The sequence below is a fragment of the Sinocyclocheilus anshuiensis genome, unplaced genomic scaffold (genome assembly GCF_001515605.1).
Source record: "Sinocyclocheilus anshuiensis isolate Anshui unplaced genomic scaffold, SAMN03320099.WGS_v1.1 scaffold167, whole genome shotgun sequence".
Taxonomy (NCBI): domain Eukaryota; kingdom Metazoa; phylum Chordata; class Actinopteri; order Cypriniformes; family Cyprinidae; genus Sinocyclocheilus; species Sinocyclocheilus anshuiensis.
The window spans coordinates 1,676,602-1,696,461 of NW_015552552.1; the positions used below are offsets into that span (position 1 = coordinate 1,676,602).

The following is a 19,860-nucleotide window of genomic DNA, read 5'->3' on the forward strand; positions in this document are numbered from 1 at the left end:
AAGAAAGTCTTTCAAAAGCATTTTTGTTTTTTTATTTAGAATTTATCCTTTTAATTTTAGTTTTGGTCTAAAATAAAGATCGTCGCCCCAAACTAATTACTTCACCACATTCCAAAAATAAGTCCAACATTTGAAGAATGCTTCTGTGTTGCATGCTAAACTAAATCAACTGTTGGCGCAGGACTGTTGTGGTTTTCTCTGTGGTCTTTCATATCACACATCTGACTGACCTCAAAACTGCAATTCAATTGATACATTGTTTGAACAGGATCTCTTTGAATTCTCTTTACTGCTCTACATTACTACCATCTAATTACTACACCACAAGCATGGTGTCACGGAAACGGGTGTGTGGAGGCAGGCAGGACGACAAGGATGACAAGGATTCCAATAATGACATTTATTGTAGACACAACAAGGCAGGTTCAGGTAGGTGAGAAACACTCGGGGTAACATTAACAATAACCGACACCAATGCTCAGACAGACAGGAACTAATATGGGGTGAATAATTAGAGGCAGACAGGTGAGCACAATGACGGTGATTAACTAATGATTAGACGGGCTAAACCAACACAAAGGGAAGAAACCACAACAAACAGTCCACAGGGGCGTTACACATGGCTTATTTAAACAGTTTTCTCTTTTTTTGTGAAAGGGATATTTTTAGTCTTTTTGCTTTTGTCTTGATTCTTTTTAGAAACAGTCACCTTGGGTTGGCTCTTCACGGGTTTCTTCACCTCTTTTTTAATCTTTTCAGTCTTTTGTAGCCAGACCTTGGGCTTTGTCACATCTTTTGGTTTTGTTGGTTTGAGAGGTTTAGTTTTCTTTTTTTCCGGAGCTCCTTTTATGGACAGTTTGGGATTGTGAGATGGCTTTCCTGTGGCTTGTTTGTCCTTCTTGGTTTGCAACAATGACTTCTTGTTAGGAGGAACCTTCTTTAGTGTTTTTGTGCTCGTGTTTATTTGCTTCTCCTTTGCCCGAGTCGTCTTCTTTAACTTTTCTTGGCTCAACTTTGCTGTAGTGGTTTTGGCCAGAATTTTTTTCTTTGGCGCAGATGTGGTGGGTTTGGCCCTTGTGGGCTGGCGTGTGCCTGGTGGTTTAGTGGGGAGTAAGATCTTTTCCAGTGGTGATCTTGTAGGGGTTTCACTTATGCCAAGCACAGTCACTTAAAAAAAATGATATATATATGTTTATGAGTCTTCGGGCAATTCTGTTACATAATGCAATTGATTTTCTTTGGTAATCTTAAAATATAATAATAAAATAAATAATAGAAAAAAAAATAAAATAGAAAATTCCACAAACAAGAAACAGCAAGTAACTGAATTAAATGTGAACTTTTGAAATCGATAAACTGAAGTACTATTTTCTTGTAAAATGTACTCCAGTCTTTATAGAAAAAAAAAAAAAATAGAAAATTCCACAAACAAGAAACAGCAAGTAACATTGAATTAAATGTGAACTTTTGAAATCGATAAACTGAAGTACTATTTTCTTGTAAAATGTACTCCAGTCTTTGTTTTATTTACAACATCAAAAAATTTTTTTTTTACAGTGTAAACAACACCAATAATTTTTTAGGATGTAAAATATTCTTACATTCTCGCGGTGTGAATGGCACTTTCTTCCCTCTGACCTTTACAGGAAGTGGCTTGTATTTGCATTTTCCTGGAGGTGCCCTCCTGTAAATAGAGACAGACAGAGGAAATGACTTCGTTAACCTTAAAACTGTAGGACTCCTTTAGTGCCGTGAGGTAAAAAATTTATTTAAAATGGCATCATAATTATTTCAACATAAATGTATATGGATCAAAGATGTTAAGATGTCAAAAGAAATTTACAAACATGATTTTATGTCAATAGAAAGCACATTAAATGTAAGTAAAGTGTCTACGTTTAAGGTTTCAAATATGTTTTTGGAGAATAAAATTTCAAAATTTGGTTAAAATAATGTTCCATTGTCATTCGGTGTAATGCAATATTTATGTAAAAATTCAAACAACGTGCTTATTCTGATGTGTACATATTAAAATATATAAAAGAATAAGGGAGCATATGAAATTTGTGTTTTAAATGAGTAAAAATTCTTACTGACAAATGGGCAAAACCTAGGATAGTGGCAAATTAAAAAAATGTAAAATTACGACTAATTAGTATTTGGGGTGAAAGTAATTAGTCTTTTAATATGTCATAAACTGATTTTTGTTGTAAATATGCCTGACAAGATTGTTACACTGAATGACATTATAGTGGGTCTCTTCTGTAAATCAGGGAAAAATGTATGATCTTTATTTTTTGCCAGGAAAAACAAGAACAAAATTGCAATTAAATTAAACAGAAAACTTTTTACATTTTTTGGGGAAAAACAACAACAATTTAAAGCAGTATTACACTTGTTGTTTTTATGCTTAAACCCTTTTTCGTCTTTGACCCATATACAAGGTTGTGTGTGTTTGTGAGGGCAATGACCTTCTACTGCTCCTATTAGTAATGAATCTCTGTTTTTTTTTTTCCACTTGGCTATTTAAGGAGGGATAAAGAATACAGAACAGCTGGGCCTAATGTATGGCATTTCTATTAGTGAGTGATTTCAGATGTGCTGATAATCTCCCGTAGTCTTGCTGCTTCCAGCAGGATGACTCTTGATTTCTCCATTGGTTAATTGTTTAAAACATCAAAAAGATCATGTTTGGTTCTTTATATTATTTCAGTCTCTATTTAAGTCATTTATTCATCCTTTACTAGATTCAACGTATTTTAAAGGCACTGTAATAAAATAAAAATAGTAAAATCGACATTTCAATATATCAGACCCTATCTCGCAGAATAACATGAACAAATCATTGCGTTATTACTGATAAGTATTTATGATCTGTGGTAGATAGCAGATTTCCAGAAGTCTGGATGGAAACCATTTGGTGGAAGCATGTGCAACAGATTCCAAGATTCCAAAGGAATATAGACCACATGACGCTTAAACTGACACGTCCTGTAGTCCTTCTGTCTCCCAGCATGATGTCTTAACTGAGACTTATCCGTTACATTTTTACTCTTTTTTTTAAATTTTTTTATGGGGAATTTTCCCATCATTGGTTATACAGTATAGACAGATTAGGCAAAGAAAAATGCTGTCATCTCATTTTTACTGTACTGCACGTGTGTGCATTTTAAGACTGTTTGAGTAAAAATGTATTCAAGTGTAGCAAAATATACCTACCTGGATGGATCCATGAATTTGTAAAGCGTGCCAAACGGAGACATTGCACTTGGGTAGGAGGTCGCCAAAAAATAAAGTTCTCCTTCAGGGGAAAAAAAAAAATAAAAAAAAATTGTATATTGTGCCTTATATTGTACTGTGCACAAACCCACCCGCTTCATCCTCTGCAAATGAGATGATGAACTTGTGGTGATGATTTATAAGGCCAGGAAAAGAGCAGGTTTTAGTGTCACCCATGCACACATTCTTTTCCTTCCAACTCCCAGATTTCTTAACCTCCTCCAGAGCCATTAATCGTCTGAATAGGAACAAAAGCTTGAATTGTCAATGCTCCCAGACATATTTTAAGAAAAAAAGTAGACCGATTGACCTAAAAATGACTCTCATGAGCTGTAAATTTTATAGCACTAATTGAGAGTTGATTGTGCATGAAAGACAGTTGGGTTTAGTTGTTAAAAAATGAAAGAGAGTTGGTCCGTACCCGCTCATAAAGTCTCCAAAAATATAAAGACCATTGAGGTTAGGTGATTCGCATCCTCTGTACACGTAACCTCCAGTTACGGATTTCCCAACATGGTGTCCATAGGCAAATATTGGCAGAATGTCATCTATAAAAACAAAAAATGTTTTTGTGTAATTAAAACAATGTGTAAAGAAATTAGAGTTTGTTCATTACATAATTAAAGTTAAGCAGTTTCTTTACATTACATCCTAAAAAGAACCGTCTGTTATTAGTTTCTCACCACTTGTGTTACTTTGATCCTAAATTATTCTCTTTCTTTAATTAAAATTAATTTAAAAATACATTCAAAAAATTTTTTTTTATGAATCCAGAATGTCCAACCTACTTTCTACATATTAAGATACTGCCAAGCTCTAAAAAGGACAGAAAAATCATAAATTTGATCCATGTAACTTGTGCATTATATTTCCAAGTCTTACTGTAGCTTTACTCTATCTTTGTCTGAGGAACAGACAAAAATTTAAGCCATTATTTCACTGAATTTACATTTTCATTGACATTTAGTCATTTAGCAGACACGTTTATCCAAAGCGACTGACAAATGAGGACTATGGAAGCAATCAAAAACAACAAAAGAGCAATGATACGCAAATGCTATAACAGTTAGCTTAGCTTAACGCAGTACACATAGCAAGGATTTTTTAAAATTATATAGTAAATAAAAAGAAAAAAGAATAGAGCAAGCTAGCGTTAGAGGCCTTTGTTTGCTTTTTTTATTTATTTATTTTTTATTGAGGTTTATTGCATTGTCACCAAACGTCATTGTTTCTTGTGTCATGTGTCCAATTGCGATTTAGCTAGATTGAAAAATGTTAAATTAAATAAGATCAGAGAGCTATGCAGAGGAAAAGATTATAAATGTGTGTATACATTTTCTCAAACAAGTCTATCATAGGAATTAAGAAGACTTGAAATCAAGAATGTATTAAAATTCAAAATTTCTTTTTTTATTATATGTTTTTTTTTTCCTCATTTGGGAGTTTGGCAGTGTAAATCATCAACTTTTCTTATATGGAAAACACAAGCTGCTCAAAAATGACAATGGAGTAAATAATGACTTTTTTAACGTAACTATATTCATTCAAGATCATTTAAAATGCTCAAAATGAATCTCCAGAAATCAGGAGCACAAATTTATTGACTGGCCAGTGGTATGAAGTTCTCCAGTGACCAGTTTCATCGAGCAGTAAAAATTTCTGGAATGCTCCATTTGATCTGTCATTTTCTCTGACCCAAATGTGTGTGTCATTATTCTACGGTCCAGCTCACCTAGAGAAGAGTTCTGGCATAATTTCATATCAAAGCATTCAAAGCCTTCTTTGGCTCTCCATCCATAGTTTCCTCCCTTCACAATGATGTCAACCTCCTCAAATCGATTTTGACCCACATCACCGCAGAATATTCTCCCTCTCCCGTAACCAGTGAGTGGATCCCCTCGATCCACTGAGCAGCGCCACATATTCCTCACACCATAGGCATAGACCTCTGGCTTTGCATCAGGCTCTCCGAGAAAGGGATTGTCCGGAGGAATCTTATAGGGCTTATCTATACTGCTACCATCCACATCAATCCGAAGCACTTTTCCTAACAATGCTGATCTGAAACATATTTGCATAGCAGGTAAAGCTTTTGTGATAAAAGTGTCTAAGAGGGAGTTATTGGACTTTTATCAAAGCACTATGCATGTTTTGTGACACTCATACTCTTAATTCTACACCAATTATTATAAAATGTTTCCGTTTTGACAGTTTAAAAACGGTCCTTACCTGTTTTGGGAATTTCCAAACTTTCCAAAAGGGTCTCCTGCTTTTCCACCGTCCCCTGTAAAGATGTACAGATATCCGTCTAGACCAAACAGAAGCTGCCCACCATTATGGTTTGCTGCAGGCTCCTCAATCTCAAGAAGAACTCTGTAGAAACAGATTTGTTTACAATATTTAAGAAGAAATTGAGAAGGAAACACATAAAATAGCCTACTATTCAAAACCATAAAAGCACCATTACAAAGTCTGTACCACAATAACCAAAATGTTCTGAAGTCAAATGATGGCTTTGTGTTAAGAACAGTCGGTTTTCTCTGAAATCAACTATGGCGTGAGTTTGGACTTCAGTAACATTTGGTCATGAGACTCGAAAGAACCAATGAGGTTTAATAATGTCATTAAAGCCTTCTACACACTGCACGATTTTAGCCATCCTATAAGATCAATGCAGATCACACTGTGACATGGATCTAATAAACTTGGGTAGAGACATACATGTAGACTGTATGATGATGTTCCTATGGAAGAATAAAACGTCATCAGCATGCGCTAGCTATAAACAAAAAGAGTAAGATGAATCACACTTTGGAAGTTGTTTTTATGTGTGCAGAAAAAAAGTGTAAGCAGCAAAAGAGGAAGGGATAAGAGCTTGAGGTAAGCAGTTTTATGTTTTAGCGTCATGTCGCGTTGATTTCATGTCTAATTTTTATTGGCTGGTCAGTAAACGTGGGTCGTAGCAGCAAACACACTGTGCGATGATCATGCTAAATTTCTGACACTGTCAGAAAATTATCGTAGGCTATCTTTGGTTGCAAGACTGACAACGACCGTCTTTGAACCTCTCTCACTGTACGACACAAGACCACCGATTAGGAGCTACAATCGCAGAAATTGCCACGATTGTTTCACGATGCCAATCTTTTGTCTGGGACAGCCGAAAATCGTGCAGTGTGTCTCAGGTTTTACGTGCAGCTTGACATGACATATCCTGAAATCTAAAGCATTTTTGGGACTTGACCGACACGTTGACAATGAACTTTTTACACAATTTTAAGACGCAAGAAGACTTTTAGTTTCACAGAAAAAATAACAATGTGCGCATATGGAACAACTCGGGGTGAGAAGATAAGAGATTTTTCATTCTTAGGTGAACAGTTTCTTTAACATGTATATTTTGACAGCACGTGCACAACAACATAGATCAAACCTATTAACCTCTCTGAATGGAGGTCTGCCACGTTCATGTCATGAGCCGAGACCTTCATCTCGCTGATGCGAATTTTCTCCAGCTTGCCGCTGATCAAAATGGAGTAGTAGATGAAGAAGCGCCCATTGTTTCTGTACTTCGGATGGAAGGCGAGACCCAGGAAACCTCTTTCATCCCCCAGCCACTGTGTGGTCAACACCTCCCCGCTAATGTCCAGGAAGGGCTGCTCTAAGCGGCTGCCGTCTTTCAGATACACCCATACGAAGCCAATCTGCTCTGCCACGAACATGCGGTGGCTATCATCTCCACTGTGGACCATCAGCACAGGGTTCCTCAGCCCATTGGCCACTTCCGTCAAGCACAGCTGCAGGCAGCCTTTGGTGTCCTCCACCACCTTGCCCAGATTGCTGTACAGGTCATTGTTCCTCAGGACGTTGGGGTAGCAGTAGTCCTGGTCAGCGAGGTTAATGAGGTTGCAGAAATGCAAGCTTTCCTTTTCGCACGTCTCCAGCAGGGTCCGGGTGTTGGTTAGATACTTGACCACAGAATGGCACTTGCTGTGAAATTCTGAGCAGTAAGAGAAGCACAGTCCTGGTAGGTGCCGCACTGGAGTGTACGGGTCTTCAGCATCAAACAAGTGTGCAGCGTATGGAGAACATTCCTGCGAAAGAGCAATACAAGTCTTACAATTAACTACATTTTCTGAAGCTTACTGGTTCAAGTCAAACGTCCCCACCCACAAGTCTCTCATGTTCTAGTCTATAACAGGGGCCCAGTTCTGTTCCTGGAGTTCTGAGTGCCTTGGACTACCATTATTCTTACAAGCTAATCGGTAAAGTCAGTGCGTCACTGCAGCTGCCGTTAGAAGTCCCGGTTGCTATAGAAACAGTCAGCGTTCTGAGATGTGCGCTTAGGACTGCACATGCGCACTGGCTGATCTAGCCCCAAAAATTGGCTTTTTATAATGCTATTTGAGAAAAAGAAACAACATTTATGATATTGTTGTCAGATTTCTCTGGTGATTTCAAATATGAAATCCAATAATAAGTTTAGTGAACAGTTTTGGAGAATTTCATGCTTCCCCATTCAAAGACATAGGAGTTGCACTTACATGGCCGAGAGGCATTTCAAAGATGGCCGCCGAGTGACATGACTTGTCTTAAAGGGACTTTGATAGAACATAGGCGTGCATTATGCAAATATGTTATCCCGTGACGTGTAGACTTAACGGAAGTGGGATTCGAATTACTAATAACTCGTGTAGGCTGTACAGAGTCGATTCTTTATTTTGGGAGACAATAACTTTATCGTGCACTTTCAGCTTTACAACTTTGCAGATTTTTTATATTCACATACAGCTACATTACATACTACATGAAAGGCAATATTTGAAATGGCATAATAGGGGCACTTTAAGGGATAATGCTCTGGCTAAAATGGTAAAATTACCATTACCATCATCACCTATTACTCTTTTCAATGGATTGTATTCTTGTACAGCACCGCTTTTTTGGAAAATCAACCTACAATTGCCTTACAGGGATGCAAGAAATTATTATATAAAGGGATATACAAATCCCAAAGGAATGTCCTGGGTTCAATAAAAGTTTAAGTAATCAATTCAGCACAAGTTTGAACAAAAATACGGCATGAAAGGCAATATTGGAAATGGCATAATAGGGGCGCTTTAAATGTAAGTTATTTAATCTGCCCCAGTGAAAACTACATGTAAAATCACTTCAAAATGTAACTGTACATCTTTTAAAAGAGCCTGATATGAGATATCATTAATCTGCAGCACAAACACACTATATAATCTTTAGATTTGGAGTTTGTTTTTAAAAGCTCTCACATCTAATTAAATGTATGTGCAATAAGACTGACGATTGTCTTACCACTAACAAAATAATTTACTGTGAATTTCTGCAAATGTATTTACATCAGTGAATGACAGCTACTGAGAAAAACAGAAATAATTTAAGCATTTACATGTATTAAAATATCAGACATGTAGACTACACTCTATTCTGCTGTCAAAAGCAAACTCCTCAAAACTATTACTAAATAATGAATTAAATAAATCCTAATTACATCCCTTACATTTTAGATGTGGTATTAAGCTGTTTAATATAAGAGAGCAATGGGCATATGCAGGATAATAAGCTTATAAAATATGTTATTCGGGACACTATTAATTGTTCAAGTTGTTTAATATTATAATATAAATATGAAAGTGCAACTTCTCAGATACCTTCTAACACATTTCAAACATTTCATGAAATTTAGAACTAATTCTGCTTAGCAGATGCTTATGTCCCTGAAAACTAACTAATGTGTGACATCTAGTGGACAAAAATAATAAGACGCAGAAATGTCCAAAATAAATAAATAACAAAAACTATGAATTTAATTACTATTGATTTATGCGTCTAGTTTAAGTATAATAAGATATGATAAAAAAAAACTATAAAAAAAAAAAAAATCTATATACTGAAAAATACCACAAGAAGATTTTTTTGTCCCTACCTGTAACACAAAGAAATGCATCTGTTTAATGGCCAATAACTATAAATGACTATTATAGTTATTGACCGTTAAACAAAATATTTATTTACTATCATTTCACCATCTTGACCTTTAAAATTAAAAGCATAGTGTTTTTTTTTAACAGATAGCTATTCAAATTCTTGCTTGCTTAGTTGGCTAACTTTCAAAGCTGCACAATGTTATTGTGTAGGCTAATGTCTTTAGAAGAAAGTCTGTATCACGCATGCATACGCCATCTGTTGCTCTTCAATGACAGGCACATTGAAAGATAGCTTTCAGTTTATTACATTCCTCATATAATCTATCCATATGCAGCGATCCAGCCACATGAACTGGAAAGAGTGTAATGTGCAGCTGCACCTAAAGAGACCTCTCATTCTGTATTTCATCTGCCTCTAAGAAATTTAAATGTAAATGTTACTTTTATCTGCCCATGTTAGCAGTGTTTTTTCTTTCCCAAATCACTTTAAAAATACATCTTGTTAGAGCTGTGCTCTCAGCTATATCTGTGGTCTGTTAAAAGTAAATTAGCTTATATGTGAGTTATTAACCAATATAGTCCAAATGCTGTCAGCTTGTCATAATGTATGCAGTGCACATGCCTTTGGCTTGTACCTAGTTTCATCCAAGGTTCACCTGGATGAATGCACTGAACTTAAATCACAATAAACTCAAATGTAAAGTTAACATTATTTATTTAAGAAATATTCATAATTGTTACAGTCCATACCATTTGAAAGCTGGCCAGAGTGCAGCGCGGTTGCCAAGTGAAAGTCACAAGAAAAATAACTGATAATACTTAGATGCTATGTATTGTGGGAAAGTTAAATTAACAATATGCTATGGTCTAATGCATAGTTCCTTCATGAGCAGGAAATGGGAATTTATTTAGTTTTTGATTATTATTTTTTTATTGCCTATCCTTCCCTGGTGTGCTCTTCATTAAATATAAGTGTGCAATAATTCCTTATGAGCAGTAATTTGGCCTGTGCCATGTTGTTCAACAAAACCAGAAATGAACAATGAAATAACCAACAGTGGAGTGAAACAATCTCAAGTGTCCCATTTTCAGTTAAAGGTAACAATCAGCAGTCCGCTTCACCATCCTCCACGAGAGGAATTTCTGGAAATTCAAAGCAATACATTGGTAAGTGTCTCTGAATTCAAATATGTTACAAATAATATTATAAAACAGTGTGTGCTTCTACCACTAGGTGGCAGCAGCCTACAGCCTTACCATCTGCAATGTCTATGCTGGGGCTTGTGGAGGCGGTCTCCTCCATAGAGGTGATGGCATTGGTTCTCTCAGACATGTTATTGAGTCCACCAGCATGGGAAGAAGATGGCTGTATGCCTTGACGTGATTCTGATGTGTCCGAGATGCTATCACAGGTCTCAGCCTCGCCAGTGTCCAAGGGCACACCATTATGACTCCCTGTATGCCTAGGATATGAAGGTGGGTTTTGTTCTTCTGAATGCTGTGAGCTCCCCAGACCAGCAGGGGGCAGATCGTTTGGGGGCTGACAGTAGGTACCACTAACAGCCTCTTCGTAAGAGGGAAGTGGTACAGCAACACCATCTACAACCAAGATGTTTGGATCTCGGCTCTCAGCTTGCTCTTCACTGAAAAAGAAAGAAATAATGAGCAAGTTTAGAGTAGATCAGACTACACTGTCTGATTATAATGTAGGCTTTACCTTGGACTTTGCTGGGATTTGCATTTGAAGTGGAACATCTTGCCTGTGATCACTAAGAGTAGGGCTAGCAGCACACTAGTGGCCGTGCATGCCACTACTTTCCATGTGGTTAGTAGGGAATCTTGAAAACCAGGCCAGGGTGTGTGAGCTCCCCAGACCAGCAGGGGGCAGATCGTTTGGGGGCTGACAGTAGGTACCACTAACAGCCTCTTCGTAAGAGGGAAGTGGTACAGCAACACCATCTACAACCAAGATGTTAGGATCTCGCCTTTCATCTTGCTCTTCACTGAAAATAGCAAGAAATATGTTTTAATGAGTAAGTTAAGAGTAGATCAGACTACACTGTATGATTGTAATGTCGGCCGTGCCTTGGAATTTGCTGGGATTTGCATTTGAAGTGGAACATCTTGCCTGTGATCACCAAGAGCAGAGCTAGCAGCACACTAGTGGCTGTACAAGCCACTACTTTCCATGTGGTTAGTAGAGAGTCTTGAAAACCAGGCCAGTTTGTCTCTATGGGAATAAAGCTCAGCTTGTTAGCTTGTACAGCCAAGTTTAACATTCTGTTTAGGATAGGAGATATGAATCTTAACTGTTTTAATGCGAAGGAATCAAATTATTTTATACATTTATCTTACTGACCCCAACATTTTCAGACAAAAAGTATATTCATATATAATATACATAAAAAATAAAAATGTATATAGAAGATTTGTAAGAGTTTTCAATGTTTTTGAAAGTCTTTTATGCTCAACAAGGCTACATTTATTTAATCAAAAAAGTAGAAATAGTAATACTGTGGAATATTATTACATATAAAAAAAAAAACGATTTTCTATTTTATTATATGTTATAATGTAATATATTTCTGTGATGCAAAGCTGAATTTTCATCAGCCATTACTCCAGTCTTCAGTGTCACTTGATCCTGTAGAAATCATTCTAATATACTGATTTGGTGCTCAGGAAACATTATTATCAATGCTAAAAACAGTTGAATATTTTTGTGATGCATTGTTTTCAGGATTTTTGATTAACAGAAAGTTTAAGAGAATATAATTTATCTATTTGAAATATAAATATTTTGTAATAATGTTCAAAAAAATCGATTTAATTGTGTGTGTGTGTGTGTGTGTGTGTGTATGTATGTATGTATATATATTTATATATATATATATATACAGTATATATATAAATATAAATATAAATAGAGAGAGAGAGAGACCATGAGTGTGCAAAAAACTAAATAAGGTCAGTAAATAGGTCAATTTTTATAGGTTCATTATGTGATACCAGAAAATAACATTAATTCATATATATTATTTATAAAATGAAATAGTATATGCATATTTAACTGGGGTATCAATTTCAAAACTAACGACATTATTAAAAATGATTATTATTATTTCTCATTGCACATTCCTTGCGCTAATGTGCAAGGTTCATCTGATTATGATTGACCAAATAAAATTGTTTGTAATCTTTTACTGAAATGAATGCAGGCTAATTTACCATCTTTGATGCAGTAAAACTGCATTTGTGGAAACCATTGTCCGTACTGGCAGGTGATGTACTTGTAGTCATTCGCTAAAGAGTAGCCGGGATAACAGTAGTATTCTACGACCGTCCCATGAATGTAGCGGTCACATGGCTGTGGGTGGCACATGTAATCTCCATGTTCTATCATCGGGGGTAAAGAGCATGCTGTAAAACATCAGAGACACAGAAAAAGACATCTTAATCAGATTACTCATTTCCTCTTCCTGAGTCCCAGACCACATTTGAATATTTGTCCCTGTATTTGTTTACACATTCCTAAATAACATAATTACTTAATATTCTGTTTACATTATTGCAGATTTTAGAAGTAGATTTCAAATGTTTACATAAAGATTTAGATTTTTTACGTGCCTTTCATTAAGAGAAAACTAAAGTCTATAAACTATAAACCATAAGCTACAAGTAGTTTTCAGGGTGCAATCATAAAAGATTATAGTTCTAAAAAGATTTGTAATTATAAAATGAATCTATAAAAGATAATATTATAGATAGACGACATTAAACAAAATAAAATATTATAATTACAAAATGATGTCATCTTTTGAACATATCTGTTAATTTTTCACCTTAAAGCTGCTAAATTATACTTCTATTCACCCTCAACATCAAGGCACCGAGGTGGCGTGTTCGACCAGATGAGGTTATACATGCATTCCAGAAGTTCAGGTCCCTCCAACTTGTATCCAGGAAAACACTGGTAGTGGACCACAGTCCCAACAGGCACAGAGAACTCCGTTTCCGAGATGTTCATGTAACTGTGTGGAGGTATCAGCGGCCGGAGGCAGCCTGTGGAGACAGAGGACAGTGCATGAAACCCTTTCCAGATCTAAACTATCTTCAAGAGTGTGGTGTTTATTGAATTACAGTCAGTTACACAGTAGATTTGTTTTGAATAATTGGCAAAAAATGGCTTGCATCAAACCTTGACAGGTTGGCTGATTATCCCATGTCCCATCTGCCTGGCAGACTGATTCCATAGTTTCTGTGTCAGGGTATCGGATCTGAAATCCCTCATGACAGCTAATAATGAGGCTGTCACCAGGCCTGTACGTCTTATTTGTGACATCAGCATCCTCGATGAATGGAGGAAGACAATCTTTGAAAGATAGAGCAGCTACATAAAAAATGCTGCGACACTGTCATACAATTAGTTAATTATTAAAGAGTTAAAGAATTTAAATATTTAACCTCTTAACTGTGAAAATGCATCCAAACTTAAATTGTTGTAGTTCATGAATGCTTTGGAAGACCTAAGCTTACAGACCAAAGCTTAAAGGCAGAGTAAGTGATTTCTGGTAGCCAATGTTGATATTTGAAATCACCAAAACAAACACGCCCCTACCCCAAAAGGGTCTTGCCCCTATTTTGATCGCTCCGCCCCACATACACGTACGCAACCCAGGCAATGATTAGTTCTGTGAAACAAAGCAAAACCAATGTTACACCGTGTCTACGGACGTGAGCGGCGCGGCGCAACAAATCCCCGACAGAAAACTGCTGCCGGGTTCTATTTATGACGTGCTGACACAAATTTCAAATGGTTTTCAACGGTCGTTTGATCACGTCCAGTGTAGGCAGACTTTAGCTGTTGTAGACACGGTGTTACTCACCTATTGAGAAGAAACAAAGCAACCTCGGCGTCCGATCGCAGGCCTCCGCTCCTTGAGTTCTCTCCAGCGCTGGAAAGCTGATCCGATATTTACACGGGTCCTACTTCTTGCCTTATCCTTCCGCAGACGTTTTCCTCTTTTGTTTTTTATCCGCCATCTCTATCTTTCTGTCGCTCGGCTCGGCTAATGTCCGTCCCATGCACTGAAAGCTCTCTCCTCCACATCACGAGTAGACACGCCCCTTATTGCTGATTGGCTACAAGTTTGTTTTGCTATTCAGCCCGAATCAGTTTTCTAAAGTGTTTTTGAAAAATCACATACCCTGCCTTTAATCTCCTTTTAAAGAAGACAATCAGCAGATTATTGCTGAAGAGAAACATTTAAAAAAAATAAGTGTAAAAAAGTTATAGAAGTTTAAGTTTACTGTAAAAAAAGTACTATAAGGTTTTTATTTTATTTAAAATAAATATTTTACCAAATATTTTGGAATCTAAAATTGCTATAAAATCAAAGCCATGTGTCTAAACAAGTTATATTCCAAATTTGAAGTTGACATCATAAAAACTGAGGTTCCTGATAATGTTTAGGCGTTATAGCAAAAATAGCCACAGGGTGACACCCAAACTTCATTGATTTTTTTTTTTTTGATGCAGTTCTTTCTGTCACAAATTTATAAATTTCTCTCTCATTATTGTTTTTATCACAAAATAAGCACCAAATATGGAACCTTGAGACTCAGACCTTTCCAACAATATACGTTTTGAAAAAGATTAGAAAATGTTTTGATGATAAAAAATTGTAGTAAATTTGGTAATATGACACTTGACACCATCTACACTCTTAAAAATAAAGGTGCTTCAAAAGGTTCTTTGAGCGATGCCATAGAAGAACCATTTTTGGTTCCACAAAGAACCATTCAGTCAAAGGTTCTTTAAAGAACCTTCTCTTTCTTACCTTTTTATAATCTGAAGAACCTTCTTTCGCCACAAAGAACCCTTTGTGAAACAGAAAGGTTCTTCAGATGTTAAAGGTCCTTTATGGAACCATTTAGACAAAAAGGTTCTTCTATGGCATCGTGAAGCACCTTTATTTTTAAGTGTTTATATGTGTACTAGGGGGAGGAGCCTGCTAAAAGGATTTAAAGTACCATTTAACGCTAACAGGACGCTGACAATTAAAAGGTTAAGATGGAGTAGCCTCACCTTCCGAAAGGCACACTGGTTTAAGGCTTGGTTTCCAGCCTGCCGATCCATTATGGAAGCGCGTGCAGATAATCTTGGCTGGCCCCTTTAAGCTATAACCATCCACACAAGAGAACCTGGCCACCGAGTTTTCAAAGAACACACCTCTGCTTGGAGTTCTGATTCCGTGCTCAGGAACACCAGGAACACCAGGGAACTGCTCCACTGAAAGTACACAGGGAAGAACCAAATCATGCATTTAAAGCAAAGGTTGCAAAGGTTGTAGTGTTTAATATCTTGGTATCTGTAACTTGGTAGTTCTTTGTTCCATGTCGAGACGTCCCATTTTGGTGACTGCATTAAACAGAATTTACAAGTGATTTTATAAACATAGGCAGTATATTAAATGCAAGCAAAATGTATACTTAAATGTTAACATTTGTAAAAATAAAATTTCAAAATATGAGTCAAATAACGTTCCATTGTAATTCAGCATAACAGATATTTATGTAGTTTCTGATCTGATTCTGATCTGTACTTAGAATAAGTGATTTTTTATTATAAAAGATTAAAAACTTCTTGACAAATGGGTAAAACCTAGTGGTTTGAAGGACAGTGCCTCTTAAAAAATGTTTTTTGTTTTTTTTTATGTTTGACAGTCCTTATTTTTGGCTGAGAACAAAATAAAATGAAACAGCAAAAAAATAAAAAAAATAAAGCTGTATTAAGCTTTAGTTTTGATGCTTGAAAACCCCTTTTCATCTTTAACCCAGTTGATACATATTTCTGAAGCATTTAAAAACCTACTTGTTCAAAATAATTATAAGGCCACCCATCATCCTCAATTTATTATTTATTATAATAAATAATAATATTATTATTATTATTTATTTTTAAGCATTTAATTAAAATGGTAAAAATACAGGAACAATGCGAACAAATGTGAAAAAAATACAGAACATATTTATTATTATTGTTATTATTATTATTATTAATGAACTTCTAAAGGTATAAAAAACAAAGTTACAACACATTGATTTTTTTTTTTTTTGATGCAGTTCTTTCTGTCACAAATTTATAAATTTCTCTCTCATTATTGTTTTTATCACAAAATAAGCACCAAATATGGAACCTTGAGACTCAGACCTTTCCAACAATATACGTTTTGAAAAAGATTAGAAAATGTTTTGATGATAAAAAATTGTAGTAAATTTGGTAATATGACACTTGACACCATCTACACTCTTAAAAATAAAGGTGCTTCAAAAGGTTCTTTGAGCGATGCCATAGAAGAACCATTTTTGGTTCCACAAAGAACCATTCAGTCAAAGGTTCTTTAAAGAACCTTCTCTTTCTTACCTTTTTATAATCTGAAGAACCTTCTTTCGCCACAAAGAACCCTTTGTGAAACAGAAAGGTTCTTCAGATGTTAAAGGTCCTTTATGGAACCATTTAGACAAAAAGGTTCTTCTATGGCATCGTGAAGCACCTTTATTTTTAAGTGTTTATATGTGTACTAGGGGGAGGAGCCTGCTAAAAGGATTTAAAGTACCATTTAACGCTAACAGGACGCTGACAATTAAAAGGTTAAGATGGAGTAGCCTCACCTTCCGAAAGGCACACTGGTTTAAGGCTTGGTTTCCAGCCTGCCGATCCATTATGGAAGCGCGTGCAGATAATCTTGGCTGGCCCCTTTAAGCTATAACCATCCACACAAGAGAACCTGGCCACCGAGTTTTCAAAGAACACACCTCTGCTTGGAGTTCTGATTCCGTGCTCAGGAACACCAGGATCCTTGCAGAACTGCTCCACTGAAAGTACACAGGGAAGAACCAAATCATGCATTTAAAGCAAAGGTTGTGCCAATATCAGTGTTTAATATCTTGGTATCTGTAACTTGGTAGTTCTTTGTTCCATGTCGAGACGTCCCATTTTGGTGACTGCATTAAACAGAATTTACAAGTGATTTTATAAACATAGGCAGTATATTAAATGCAAGCAAAATGTATACTTAAATGTTAACATTTGTAAAAATAAAATTTCAAAATATGAGTCAAATAACGTTCCATTGTAATTCAGCATAACAGATATTTATGTAGTTTCTGATCTGATTCTGATCTGTACTTAGAATAAGTGATTTTTTATTATAAAAGATTAAAAACTTCTTGACAAATGGGTAAAACCTAGTGGTTTGAAGGACAGTGCCTCTTAAAAAATGTTTTTTGTTTTTTTTTATGTTTGACAGTCCTTATTTTTGGCTGAGAACAAAATAAAATGAAACAGCAAAAAAATAAAAAAAATAAAGCTGTATTAAGCTTTAGTTTTGATGCTTGAAAACCCCTTTTCATCTTTAACCCAGTTGATACATATTTCTGAAGCATTTAAAAACCTACTTGTTCAAAATAATTATAAGGCCACCCATCATCCTCAATTTATTATTTATTATAATAAATAATAATATTATTATTATTATTTATTTTTAAGCATTTAATTAAAATGGTAAAAATACAGGAACAATGCGAACAAATGTGAAAAAAATACAGAACATATTTATTATTATTGTTATTATTATTATTATTAATGAACTTCTAAATGTATAAAAAACAAAGTTACAACACGCCCTGTCTGGTCATGGCGATTCTGCCATGATACCAGTTCAGTAACTTAACATGTATTATGATCACCAAATAATAATCAAGATCGACAATTTGTTCTTTCTTTCTTCTGATTGTTATCTTTTCTTTAAAAGGTTTTATTATATTTTTTTCTATTTTTACATACGGTCTTGCAACTACTATCACCTCAGGAGGGTGGTGAGCGCATGATAGTGATGTCACCCGGAGCTCATTTTTTGTTGGGTGAAAGTGTTACAACTCAGCCCGTGTTACAACACTCCCAGTAGTGTCCAACATCACACTCAATATGGCATTTTCATTATACGTCAAAACACTTTTCTGCTGAGATGTTGGTTTTACTCAATGTTACATAAATGTCACCTTTATAAAATGTTGTTATAGACTGGAGGTGTTTAGGGCCTATAGATGATGTCTGGAATTTTATGAGTGTGGTTCTTCCTTGTTTTGAATGTTCTGCTTAGTCATGACCAAAGGTTATTCTATATAGCCTAGCCTACAACATGCAGCTGTAAAGCAGCATCGTAATGTCATGGAGCAACTGTTATGGCATAACGGAACAGAACCTCTAATGAAGATGATGGGTCAGGTTCTTCAGCCAATTTCAGCGTGCAACCACAAAGGAATTAAGCCCCGCATATTCCACATATTCGTATAAATTATATAATTGCAGTTCTTATGCAGATATCTTACCTACTGTGTTAACCGGGAAGGCGGTGACCAGAAAAGGAGGGAGGAGGATAATCGAGAGAACAATCTGGCCGTAGACAGGATGTCCAAACGCAGATTTCTTGCCTTCTTTATCACCATGATGAAACATCTTTCACTGAATAAAATTCATCGGGTCACAATGCTCTGAAATGATGATGACAACGACAAAAAGCTAGGTAAAACGTGAAAATATTAAATCTATTGGGATTGCATCATGGATTTTCAGCCCCGCAGAATCTCCTCGCCGACGCGCAGAACATGATGACCAGTAAATCCCCATATCAGTTCCTAAATACCAAAATAGTCTTTTCGGGAACGCGTGTATCGCATATCCAGCACGCATTATTATGCATTATTCAAATGTCTTCGGCAGATCAGAATAGGGCTCGCGCAACATAACGATGTCTAAATGTAAGATGATCAAGATGATGATGAAATTGTTGCGTCATACGCGTCACTGGTCTACCTTTCCCCGTTGAAAACCATGGTCCACTGACGCTATGCTGCTGTTTTAAAAAGTGTATCGCATATCCAGCACGCATTATTATTCATTATTCAAATGTCTTCGGCAGATCAGAATAGGGCTCGCGCAACATAACGATGCTGTCTAAATGTAAGATGATCAAGATGATGATGAAATTGTTGCGTCATACGCGTCACTGGTCTACCTTTCCCCGTTGAAAACCATGGTCCACTGACGCTATGCTGCTGTTTTAAAAATAATGCACGCTGTTTTCTAGACACACACACACACACACACGCATGTTGTGTTTCCATGTTTTATGGGGACATTCCATAGGCGTAATGGTTTTAAACACTGAAGCCAAGGGTCACCTTCAGTGGCTGGGAAAATATTGATGTACTGGGTTTCAACATGTTCTGCACTTATCAAACACAACTGCAATCTTGCACAAGGATCACACACACACACACACACACACACACACATGATTTCTTCTTAAACCTACCCACTGATGCCGTACATTGAAAATCACTTCTGCCGGCGTGTCTCTCTCTCTTCCTTAGAAGATAGTCGAGCTGATCTTGACAATAAATGGAATAATAGCGTACTTCGGTTGTAGATCCGTTCTTCACTGGAAACTGGAAAGTATTAAAAGCAATATTATCCTGCCTGTGGTGCTGTATGTAGGCTATCTCGTGATGTGTAGATGAATTATTATACAGGTCAAAGTACTAATGTACTAAAGTA

The 19,860-nt window shown here is 36.1% G+C and overlaps 2 protein-coding genes across 2 annotated transcripts; both read right to left on the reverse strand.

Annotated features, from left to right (window-relative positions):
* Positions 1 to 628: 628 nt before the first annotated feature.
* LOC107664432 (HHIP-like protein 2) lies at positions 629 to 7,463 on the reverse strand. The gene is made up of 9 exons (XM_016455000.1): positions 7,449 to 7,463; positions 6,721 to 7,373; positions 5,509 to 5,652; positions 5,012 to 5,340; positions 3,701 to 3,827; positions 3,372 to 3,517; positions 3,220 to 3,301; positions 1,602 to 1,684; positions 629 to 1,167 (listed from the first exon to the last, which is right to left on the reverse strand). The coding sequence occupies exons 1-9, from the start codon at positions 7,461 to 7,463 to the stop codon at positions 629 to 631; spliced, it is 2,118 nt and encodes a 705-aa protein (XP_016310486.1).
* A 2,545-nt stretch (positions 7,464 to 10,008) lies between these two features.
* Positions 10,009 to 19,046, reverse strand: LOC107664494 (sushi domain-containing protein 4-like). The gene is made up of 8 exons (XM_016455081.1): positions 18,633 to 19,046; positions 16,914 to 17,117; positions 13,438 to 13,611; positions 13,113 to 13,301; positions 12,468 to 12,659; positions 11,325 to 11,469; positions 10,497 to 10,882; positions 10,009 to 10,382 (listed from the first exon to the last, which is right to left on the reverse strand). Exons 1-8 carry the CDS (start codon positions 18,757 to 18,759, stop codon positions 10,345 to 10,347), a joined length of 1,455 nt encoding a protein of 484 aa, XP_016310567.1. The 5' UTR covers positions 18,760 to 19,046; the 3' UTR covers positions 10,009 to 10,344.
* Between the last annotated feature and the right edge of the window lie 814 nt (positions 19,047 to 19,860).